This window comes from Petaurus breviceps, unplaced genomic scaffold (genome assembly GCF_028583685.1).
Source record: "Petaurus breviceps papuanus isolate PSGF00001 unplaced genomic scaffold, PetGlider_PUasm1.0 172, whole genome shotgun sequence".
Lineage (NCBI taxonomy): Eukaryota > Metazoa > Chordata > Mammalia > Diprotodontia > Petauridae > Petaurus > Petaurus breviceps.
Window position 1 is genome coordinate 1,730,001 of NW_027185755.1, and position 12,146 is coordinate 1,742,146.

Consider the following 12,146-nt stretch of genomic DNA (forward strand, 5'->3'; position numbering starts at 1 on the left):
CTCTCTCTCTCTCTCTCTCTCTCTCTCTCTCCCTCTCTCTCTCTCTCCCCCCCATGCACTTCCTCAAAAGTATGTTTTGCTTCTAATTACTCTCTTCCTTAATCTGCTGTCCCTTTTATCATTCCCCTACCTTTTGCTTATTCCCTTCTCCTCCTACTTCTCTGTTGAGCAAAATAGATTTCTACGCCCAACTATATGTGTGGGTATATACACACACAGGTACATGTATTTGTGTGTATACATAAATATGTATATATACATATGTATGTATGTATTCTTTATATCGGTTCAGATGAGAGTGAAATTCAAGCACTGTCCACTCCTCCTGTCCCTATTTTTCCCTCCTCTGTAAAAGCTCTCCCTCTCAGGCCTCCTCTATGTAAGAAAAATTTCCCCATTCTCCCAGAATTCTCTTTCTCATCTACTCATTTTTTTCACATTATCCCAAAAAATAATCAACTCACTCCCTCTCCCCTTTTCTATGTAGTATTCTTCTAATTGCCCCAATAATGATAAAGTTTGGAAGCATTACATATATCATCTTCTTATACAGAAAAGTAAACAGCTTAGCCTTTTTGAGTCCCCTATGATTTCTTATTCATGTTTATCTTTTTATACTTCTCTTGAGTCTTTATTTGAAAGTCAACACTTCTCATCAGCTCTGGTCTTTTTTATCAGAAATGCTTGAAAATCCTCTATTTCACTAAATATCCAATTTCCCTGGAAGGATTATGTTCAGTTTTTCTGGGTAGATTATTCTTAGTTGTAATCCCAACTCTTTTACTTTCTAGAATATCACATTCCAACCCTTTCATTCCTTTACTGTAATAGCGGCTAAATCTAATGTGATCCTGACTTTGACTCTATGATACTTGAATATTTTCTTTCTGGCTGCTTGCAATGTTTTCTCCTTGACCTGGAAGCTCTGGAACTTGGCTATAATATTCCTGGAAGTTTTCATTTTGGGATCTCTTTCAGGGGATGATCAGGGGATTCTGTTTCTATTTTATTCTCTGGTTCTAAGATATCATGGCAATTTTCCTTTATAACATCTTGAAATAAAATCTCAGCTCTTTTTTTATCATTATTTTTAAATAGTCCAATAATTTTAAATTTCTCTCTCCTTGATTTATTTTCCTTGTCAGTTGTTTTCCCAATGAGATATGCCCCATTTTTTTCTATTTTTTAATTCTTTGGACTTTGCTTTATTGTTTCTTGATATCTCAAGGAGTCATTAATTTCTACTTGACAAATTCTCAATTTTTTTAAAGCAATTGGGGTTAAGTAACTTGCTCAAGGTTACATGGCCAGTTATTTTTGTGTGGGTGTTAAGTATCTGAGCCCGGAACCGATCCCAGGTGTCCCAGGTCTGGGGCTGGCGTTCTTACACACTGCACCACCTGGTCACCCCGACAAATTCTCATTTTTAAGGAATAATTTTCTTCAGTGGGCTTTTGTACATCTTTTTTCCCATTTGCTCAATTCTTATTTTTAAGGTGTTATTTTATTCAGTATTTTTGTGCCTCTTTTACCAAGGTGTTAATTGTCTTTTCATAGTTTTCTTGCATTTCACTCACTTCTACTGTTTGATTTCCAACCAGGGCCAGTTTTACCATAGGCAACCTGGCAACCCTCTCCTCCTAGGAACTCACTATACTGGTGCCAGACTTAGTATAGACACTCCATTGACTTTAACCCTTCTATAGCTCAGAACTCCAGAGTTCAAGGGATCCACCTCAACCTCCTTCTCAAGGATCAGGGATTACAGGACATCCTACCTACCTAATCCTTTTATTTGTCCACAATTTCCTCTCTGTAGTACTTCTAAAACTTTTACCATTCCAATGCGGCAGTTCAAAATCTTGTCCTGTCTCCTTAAAGCTCTCATGGCAATAACCCCTGCCCTCTTGGGTCTTGGCAGAGGACCTGGCCTCCTACTCTACTGAGAAGATCAAGGTTACCCTTCCAGGGCTATCTCACCTCCTGGACCTTCTAGACACATTCTCTTCTCCTGTTCCTCTGTTTCTGGGGAAGAGATGGCCCTTTTCCTTGCCCAGGCCAGCCCCTTTACTTGTGCCCTCCATCTCATCCCCTTTTCTCTCTCCAGGAGCTGGCCCTGAAGACCATGACCTGCTCCTCCCCCTCCAAATCATTAGCCTCTCCTTAGCCATTGGTTCCTCAGATCCCCTCCATCCTCAGAAATCCTTCTCTTGGCCTCAAGGTACCCTCCTCTATCTTTTCTCCCATTTACTGTCAGAGGCCTGAGCAGAGTTGTCTGTACTTATATGCCAGCAGGAAGCTCCCAGAGAGAATTTGGAGATGAGGCTTGGCACTGTCCCTGAGCTCACCCTCTTCTATTACCTTACTGATCTTTTCTTTTCTTTCCTTTTCTTTTTTCAATCAACAAGCACTTCTCTCCTTTTCCACCCACCTCATTTGGAACAAATAGCATACTGTAGTTGGATGAAACAAATTCCCACATTGGACATGTGCAAATATATATGATTCATTTCTTTTTTTTTTCTTTTCTTTTCTCTCATCATGTTGCAGATGTTTATGAATGTCAACAACCCTTTCCAATCGACTGTGGTGAGAATGCAGAATGTGTTATTATAAAGGAAATTTACCAATGTTCCTGTAACTCTGGATACCAACTTCCTTCTGGGGAGAAGGAATTCCCAAATGCCTTTATGAACGAATGTCAAGGTACGAACCTCTCCTTCATTCTTTTTCTAGCCTGGGAGTCACTGAACAGCTCTTTCTGCTGAGCTGAGAACAAAGAAACCCCTCCCTACATGGGCCACCTCTGACCAGTGTCCTTTGCCTCTTCATGTGGGCCCCCTCTGACCTTCCCCAGGCCCTTCCTTGACTCAGGCTCTCTCTGGTCAGTGCCCTTAGCTCCTCACTACAGGGGCCATCTCTAAATCCTGGGAACTCTCCCCTTCTCCCTATTCTGTCTATCCCAGCTCAGGCCCCCTCAGGAAACGTCATCCAAGTGCTTTGTCTAAACCTTGGCTCAGGGCTGGCAGGTTCAAATTTCTTTCCAAGATATTACCCAGAAGAAAGAACTGAGGCCAGAGGAGCCTGACCTGCCTGGCAGTGCTTCCTTGTGGGACCCAATATTTAGGAGATGGGGGAGGGAAGGATGGGAATAAACAGTGATTTCTCTCTCTCAGTGCCCTGATAACTGTACTCTCAGAGATGTCTGAGGCACTGGGAGGCTGGGGGCCTTGGAGACTCATGCAGCCAGTTTGTGTCTGAGGGGAAACTTGAACCCAGGCCTTCTTAACTCTGAGCCTGGCTCTCTCTCCACTAGGCCACACTCCCTCTCTTGTCCAATAGCCTTTACCTTCCCCTGCCCCATTACAGGGGTCATTTCATTTCTTTTCTTGTGTCCTTTCTTTCTCTCCCCACCTCCATCTGCTCCATCCTGGGCTGGACTCCCTGTGGGCTCAGCCTCACAGAGACCAACAGGGGCCTCCAGCCTGAGGGGAAGAGGGATCATCAGAATGAATGGCAAGTTTTCCACAGCACTTCAGGTTTACACAGCCCTCCCTTCTCTCTGATTTTACCCCTCACTTACACTGCATTTATCTTGTCTGAATAGTGTTGTTTGCATGTTGTCTCCCCCATTAGACTGTGAGCATGTCTTCCAGGGCAGAGACTGAGTTTTTGCCTCTCTTTGTACCAATAGTGGCAAGAAATGCCAGAATGTTTGGAAACCCCACCTGGGTCTCCGTTGTGTACAGACTGGGGTTCTTCCTCATCCCTTCTCCCTTTCTTTATTTACATGGATGAATGTCAGTACAACAGCTCACTCTGTGCACCTGGTGCAGTCTGTATAAATAAGCCTGGAAGATTGATGTGCTCATGCTAACTGGGCATTGCAGAGAGGACCAAGGACAAGTTTGAGGGCTGCATACATAAGCCCCTATAGGAGGCAGCCCAGGGACTCCCAGAGGATGAAGTAAGGTCCCCTGAGTGAACTAGTGAAGGATCAGAGCCAAGGGAAGAAGTATCTTGTATGGAGAAGAGGGTGATGCTTATCCCAGAAATCAGAGCCAAGAGAGCTGGGGCAGAGGTACCCAGGGGAATCTGGGTTGCTGTCCATTGCCTAGAGCTGGGTAAAAACCAGGAAGCTCTGAGCTGGAAGGAGTTTGGAACCAAGTATTCTATGGTACAGAATATGGCAGTCCTAGTGAGATTCCCCGAAACCTTGGAGTCCCTATAAGCACTGAGGCAGCCCAGCATCTATCTGGTGGGGAGAACAGTTCCCTTCAGAATAGAACCCCTGGGTCTGATGCACTGGCCCTAACTACTTTTGGGCCAGGGACAAGTCACTTACCTCCTTGGAGGCTTGGGGGCTCATTTACAGAATTCTCAGCAGCCTCCCAAGGGTGTGGTAAGGAAAGGCTTTGTAACCTTAAGGTGCCACAGAAATGGGGGTTGTCATTATTATCCCTATTGTCTGATTTCCCTTTGCCACAGGAGTCCACCCAATGGCCTTCCTCCAGGATTCTTCTCTAACTGTGACAGCACTTGGACCACTTCCCCTGATTTCCCTCACCCTTTTCATATCCCCAGACCATCTTTTTCCCATCATGCATTTCCCTGATGATGGTTTTCCTTCTGTTCTATGGAGCTCCTCATTGGTTAGAGAATACAGGGGCTTCAAGCCCCTGCTGGGCTTCTCTAGCATCCTCTGTGTGGGCCTCGATTATATTCTATGTCTCACAGTCAGACTGTAACACCAGTGGAATATTGGTATTAAAATGCCAATTTTTTTCAGGGGTCATTAGAGAAGACTGGCAGTTTCTTGAACACCAGCATGCTATTCTACTCTGCTGAATTTTGAGTCCAATTCACTTCTTATCTGTACTGTCTAACCTTAATATATACATAATGATGAGCATGCTCTATAGGTCTTCTATAGGTCATAATGTGGGTTATTGAGATTTTTCAGCCACTTGATCTTTCCTGTGTGGATGGTCAGGCCAAACTCCTTTGGGTGGTTATAGATTGGGGAGATACAAAGAAAATACCACAGACCCTTTCTTCAAGAAACTTAAAGTGGATGAGAAAGGATATGACATAAATAAGTAGAATACAAAGTAGACAGATTGGCCCTCCACTCAATAAAAAAAAAGGTGAAAAAGTATGTAGAGGCAAATGTGAACAGGGAGAGAGATTCCTTTCAACTAGAGTAAAGAGACAGGAATCAGTGAGGATTCCAGTAGACTGTAAGCGCTTTGAGGACAGAGGGACTGTTCTGGTTCCATCCTCGTGTCCTCAGTGCCTGGCACACAGTAGGCACTCAATTAGTGTTTTTAAATGCTACTGAACAGAAGAGGATCTTAAAAGAGAAGGATGAGAAGGCAATGTGCTCCAGGCAGGGAGTACAGCCTGAATAGGTGCCTAGAGGCAGGAGATGCGGGAATGAGAAAGAGAAGCAGGGTTTCCCAGCCATGGCTCATGGCACATTTAGTCTCATACAGTTTTACTCTATAGTCTCTTCTACTCGTAAGTATAAGAGCTTAGAGCTCTGAGAAATTAAGTTACTTTCCCAGGAGCACAAGCCAACCCTGTTTTTCTTACTCCAAGGCCAGCTCTCTGTCCAATGCATCATCCTTGCCTCCCAAAGAGCTGTAGTTGAACATTTAAAATCCAAAGAAAATGAAGCCTAAAGAGCTTGTAATTTGAGGTAGCTAGTGGGTACAGTGGATAAAGTCTTGGACCTGGAGTCAGAAAAACCTGAGTTTAAATCTAGCCTCAGATGCTGTGTGACCCTGAGTAAGTCACTTAACCTCTGCCTGCCTCAGTTCTATAAACTGTAGGGTGGAGATAATAACAGCACCTAGCTCCCAGGTTGTTATGAAGATCAAGGGAGATCATATGTGTAAAGTGCTTTATAAACGTGAAAGTGCTACCGAAATGCTAGCTATAATTATAACTTTTATTCATAAGCAGGTTGTAAATACTGTTGAAGAAACTCATGTTATCACTGGGAGACTGGGGGGAGGGGGAGCGGAGTCCGATGGGAAGAGCATTAACTCTGGAGTCAGAGGAGGGAGAATCAAATCCCGCCATTGATACTTACTGGCTGTGTGAACTTGGATGAGTCATTTCCTCACTGTGGGTCTCCCTTTCTTTATCTGTAAAAAGAGGAGGCCAGAATGGTCCCCCCAGCTCTAAACATATCCCATATCCTGGATCAGCCACAAATTTCTGTGGCCTAATTTTAACTGGGCTTTCCCTGTTGGACAACAGTCTTTTTATTCTCTATTCTCATTTAATTTCCTTCCTTCCTTCCTTCCTTCCTTCCTTCCTTCCTTCCTTCCTTCCTTCCTTCCTTCCTTCCTTCCTTCTTTCCTTCCTCCATCCCTCCCTCCTTCCTTCTTTTCTTTCTCTCTTTCCTTTTCTTTTTTCCATGGTCTCCCAATCTCACCAAGGTGGAAATGCATCAGTCACGCATGTTCCCAATCCCACTATTGATTTATTTGCAGGGAAGTTTTCTACTGTTTGATTTCCAACCAGGGCCAATTTTCCCACCTTTGGACAACCTGGCAGCCCTGCCCTCCTAGGAACTCACTATACTGGTGTTAGACTTACTGTAGACACTCCATTTACTTTAACCCTCCTGTAGCTCAGAACTCCAGAGCTCAAGGGATCCCCCTCAGCCTCCCTCTCAGGGAGAAGCGATGACAGGGCATCCTACCTGATCCTTTTATTTGTCCATAATTTCATCTCTGAAATACTTCCAAAGTTTTTACCCTTCCAATGTGGCAGTTCATATCCTTGTCCTGTCTCTTTAAGACTCTCATGCCCATGACCCCCTGCCCCCTGGGGTCTCAGCAGAGAACCTGGCCTCCTACTCTCCTGAGAAGATCAAGACTGCCCTTCCAGAGCTATCTTACTGCACATCACATCTCCCAGATCCTTCTTCTTCTCCTTTTCCTCTGTTTCTGGGGAAGAGATGGCCCTTTTCCTTGCCCAGGCCAGCCACTTTACTTGTGCTCTCCATCCCATTCCTTTTCCTCCCTCCAGGAGCTAGCCCTGAAGACCATGACCTGCCCCTCCCCCTCTAAATCATCAGCCTCTCCTTAGCCATTGGCTCCTCAGATCTCCCCTATCCTCAGAAATCCCTCTCTTGGCCTCCTCAAGTTACCCTCCTCTATCTCTTCTTGCTTTTACTGTCAGAGACCTGAGAAGAGTTGTCTGTACTTATATGCCAGCAGGAAGCTCCCAGAAAGAATTCAAAGATGAGGCTTGGCACTGCCTTTGAGCTCACCCCCTTCCACTACCTTACTGAGCTTTTCTTTTTTCTTTTGCCTTTTTTTCTTCTCTTCTCTTTTCTTTCTCCCTGTAAGGGTTATGGGATTTAAAGATCTCCCATGCCCCATGGACGTGCTGACATAGCAGAGCAAGAGAAAGCGGAAAGCGAGAGAAAGCGAAAAGCCAAGCTAACGGTCCTGCAGTTGGCGGTTGGTGGCAGTTGCGGTTGCCTTTTTTTTTTTTTTTGAGTTAGGACCCCTGCTGAGCACTGCCAGGGGCCGGAGCTGCTGGGAGCAGGACTTTCTGCTAAGGACTCCTGCTGAGCACTGCCAGGGGCCGGAGCTGCTGGGAGCGTGCTTCCAGGACGCTGGGTGGTTGCTGTGAGTGGGGAGAGGAGGACCTTTGCCTGAGATAGCCTGTTCTGTTTTAAAGGCTTGAGAATGTGGGTGCTTTCTACTTTATCTATCTGTGCCAATATCATAACTACTCTGATGGCTTTCACTTTCTGGTTTTGGGACTCAGTCTTTTGGTATCTTAATAAATTTTCTAGTTTATTTCCCCAAATGGCAAACCTGATGTATTTTGTGATGGATAATTATATCAGCATACTTGTAATCTCTATAGGCATTGTGAATATGGCATTGCTGATACACTCCCCCACCAACAAGCATTTCTTTCCATTTCCTCCCATCCCCCTAGGAAAAGAAAATGAAAAAGGAAGCCCCTGTAACAAAACAAATCCACATGGGCCATGTGCTAATATGTATCTTTCATTTCTTTTCTTTTATTGCAGATATTAATGAATGTGCACCACCCATTAATATCACTTGTGGTCAGAATGCAGACTGTATTAATAAAGAGGGAAGTTACCACTGTAGCTGTAACCCTGGATTCGCATTTCCTTCTGGAGAGAAGAAATTCCTAACTGCCACTAAGAACCACTGTCTAGGTACAAACCTCTCCTGCATTCTTTTTCTAGCCTGGGAGTCACTGAAGGGCTCTTTCTGCTAAGATGAGAGCAGAGAAGCCCCTCCCTACATGGGCCACCTCTGGCCAGGGCCCTTTGCCTCCTCATATGGGCCCCCTGTGACCTTCCCCAGGTCGCTCCCTGACTCAGGCTCTCTCTGGTCAGTCCCCTTAGCTCCTCACTACAGGGGCCACCTCTAAATCCTGGGAACTCTCCCCTTCTCCCGTTTCTGTCCATCCCAGCTCAGGCCTCCTCAGGAAACCTCATCCAAGGACTTTGTCTAGATGTTGGCTCAGAGCTAAGAGGTTCAAATCTCTTTCCAAGCTACAACCCAGAAAGAATTGAGGCCACAGGAGCCTGACCTGCCTGGAAATTCTACCTCCTGGGACCCAATATTTAGGAGGCAGAGGGAGGAGGGATATTATGGAGGACAGTAGACAGAGATTTCTCTCTCCCAGTGCCCTGCTAACTGTACTCTCAGAGAGGTGTCTGAGGCACTGAGAGGCCAGGGACCTTGGAGACTCATGCAACCAGTTTGTGTCTGAGGGGAAACTTGAACCCAGGCCTTCTTAGCTCTGAAATAGAAGGCATGTATCAAACATTTATTATGCACCCCAGAATTTGCTAAATGTTGGTAATAAAAATTTTTTTAAAGATGAAGAGGAGAAAGACCTTCCCCTCTCCTCAAAAAAACTTCTCTTTTAAACATGAGAGGGAATAGAAGTATGGTACCTTCAACCCCAAATTCAGTGACCGCTAACTAGCTTTATGGCATTAGATCACTTAACCTCTCTGGGCCTCAGTTTCCTCATTTGGTGTTGGACTACATGACCTCTATGGTGCCTACCATTCTTTTGTTTAGTCATTTCAGTTATATCTGACTTTCTGTGACCCACTTAGAGGTATTCTCAGTAGAGATACTGGAGTGATTTACCATTTCCTTCTTCTGTCCATTTGACAGATGAGGAACTAAGGCAAACAGGGGTAAGTGACTAGCCCATGGTCACATAGCTAACAAGTGTCTGATGCTAGATTTGAAGTCTGGAAGATGCGGCTTAGTGACTCCAGACATTTCTCTCTATCCACTGAGCCACCCAGCTGCCCAGCTCTAGGAGCCTGCAACAAAGGGGAGGTCAGCTTCCTGCATCAATGTCACCCAAAGAGGGGAACAGAAGGAAATGAGTGTGCCTGAAATCATTGCTTCAGGAGGCCCAGGCCACAGTGGGAAGGAGATTCTTAACAGAAAGCCCTGGAGGCTCCAGTGGCTTGGGATGTTTCTGTCCTGCCCAGTTCTGCTCTGTCCAGGAGCTAGATAGTGGCCAGAGATGCCAGAGTGTCTGGAAGCCCCGCCTGAGTCTCTGTTGGGTCCAAACTTGGGTTGTTCCTCATCCACTTTCTCTTTCTATTACAGATATAGATGAATGTAAGCTCACCCCCTCAATCTGTGAACCCCGTGGCGTCTGTGTAAACAGCCCTGGAAACTTTATGTGCACATGCAAGCCAGGCTTTTATGAAGGCCGCAAGAAAGACAAATTTGATTGTCTAGGTAATCCTCTGTGGGAAGCAGCCCAGGGACTCCCAGGGGATGAACTGAGGCCCTCAGTGTGTCCAGGAGAAGCCCCCTGGGTGAAGCCAAGGATCAGGGCCAAGGCAGGGAGCAGCTTGTATGGGGAAGTGGCGATGCTTCCCCCAGAAGTCAGAGCCAAAAGAGCTGAGGCAGAGCCATCCAGGGGAATTTGGGCTGCTGTCCAGAGCCTGTGACAGGGAGTCAGCTACAAAGAAATAAACCAGGAACCTCTGATCTGGCAGAGGAAGCCTGGGCCCAAGGACTGGAGGGAGCAGCAGTGGCCTTGGGACAGGACTCTTGGTCTGACCCACTGGCACTCCCTGCTATGGGACCATGGAGAAGTCACTGAGCAGGCTGGAGCTTCTGGTTGCTCCCGCTGCACAGGGGTGGGCAGAGAGGGGAGCAGGAAGAGAAGCAGCATTGATGTAGGCCTGATGCTAAGTGCTTTGTAAATATAATCTCACAACAGCCCTTGGGAGCTGGGTGGCCCAGTGGGTAGAGTGCTGGGCTTCGAGTCACTAAGACTCATCTTCCTGAGTCCCCAGCAAATCACTTAGCCCTGTTTGCCTCAGTTTCCTCATCTGTAAAATGAGCTCAAGAAGGCTATGAGAGACTACTCCAGTATCTTTGCCAAGAAAACCCCAAATGGGGTCACGGAGAGTGGGACACAATTGAAAAGCCACTAAACAAATGCACAGAGGCATGGAATGAGACAGAGAGCTGGTGAAGCAGGCTTTCCCTATCCTGTCTCATGGCCAAATGACTTTCCTGTTCTATGCAACTAAATCCTAGAAATAACAATTAAGAAAAACCCATCCTGCCTCTTCCTGCTCCTCCCAGTTCCAGCTGCCTGGCTTCACCCCCTCCCCCATCAGAGCTAGCCCTAGAGGCTGAGTGTATTGGAGGAGTCCTTTTAGAATGGATATATTTGCCTCATTTGGGATGGTGTCTTTTAGGTGGCACTGTGTAGATACTGCTGGTCTGGGAATGAGGAATAACTGAGTTCCTATTCAGCTTCAGAGACTCATTAGCTAGGTGACCTTGGACAAGTCACTTAATCTCAGTTTCCTCAACTGTAAAACGAGGATAATAATAGCAGCTGCCTCTGAGAGTTATTGTGAGGATCAAATGAGATAATGTTTGGCTTAGGCCAGTACCTGGCACATAGTAGGTGCAAATGGGAATGTTAGCTATTATTAGAAATCACTGAGCCCAGTGGCCTCTGAGGGGACTCTCTCATCATCTCCCATACAGGAGGAGGATTTCAGGTCTAGCATAGCTTCTTTCTCTGCCAATGCAGAATGTAGAGGAAATACATGTGTGTCTGGTCGGGGGGGGGGGGGGGAGCAGTATTTTCTACCCTCATCCCCTCCTGTTACTCAGAAATATCTGCTTTTGACTCAAGATAACAAATGAAGGCCTGGTTACGAGTAGTATCATAGATCCAGCTCTGGAAGGGACATCTAGTCCAACCCATTCATTTGACAGAAGAGGAAACAAACCCACAATACATCATTTTGTTTTCCTTGGCTGTATACATTTGATACAAAGCAAGGATGTGGGGTGAGGGTGGGGAAGCAGGGGAAGGCATCCTTGGGAAGTGATAGTTGGGTTTTGTTTTGTTTTTTTAAATGAAAAGAGCATCAGAAAAATTAAAAAACAAAGACGCTGAATCCCAAAGAGCTTGCGACCCAGCCTAGGTAAGGCTAGGATGTAGTAAGTAGCTGGTGGAGGACGTCTCATGGTGACTGAGGGCCCATGTGGAAATGTGGCAACAGCACTGACTCTGTGGTCAGGGGATTGGGGTTCAAATCCCTCCTCTGATATTTAATACCTCGCCCAGGTCTCTATACCTCCCTGGGCCTCAGTTTCCTTATCTGTAACATATGGGTTTTAGATTACATGACCTCTAGGTTTCTTTCCAGCTCTATGATATTACAATAAAAAGGAGCAGGGGGAAGGTGAGGGAAGGAAGGATGCTGCTTGGGTCAGTCTCACCCAAAGAGGAGAACAGAAGGAAAGCAGTTTCATTGGCATTCTCAGGAGGCTTAGGCCAGGGAGTGATATGGAGCCTGAAGGGAGAGACTTGGGATGTGTCTGTCCAGTCCAGTTCCCATCCTCCCCAGCAGGCAGACATGGGCAAGAGATGCCAGGGGCTTTAGAAGCCCCACTCTGGTCTTCTTTGTGTCCAAACTAGGGTTGCTTATCACTCCCTCTCCCTTACTTTTGGAGCTCAAAATGAGTGTCAGAACAAATCCCTCTGAACCAAAAGGAATCTGTGAGAATAATATCAGAAGCTCCCAGAGAGAATTCTGGGGTGAGACTTGACACTGTCTCTGA

General features: G+C 45.9%; 1 protein-coding gene across 1 annotated transcript in view; it reads left to right on the forward strand.

Moving 5' to 3' along the window:
* The first annotated feature begins 7,391 nt into the window (after positions 1-7,391).
* Positions 7,392-12,146, forward strand: part of LOC138157532 (adhesion G protein-coupled receptor E3-like) — a 246,002-nt gene continuing 241,247 nt past the window's right edge. The window contains exons 1-2 of the mRNA XM_069083175.1: positions 7,392-7,497; positions 8,066-8,221. Of these exons, the coding sequence (XP_068939276.1) occupies positions 7,392-7,497; positions 8,066-8,221 (262 nt within the window). The remainder of the gene's footprint in view (positions 7,498-8,065; positions 8,222-12,146) is intronic.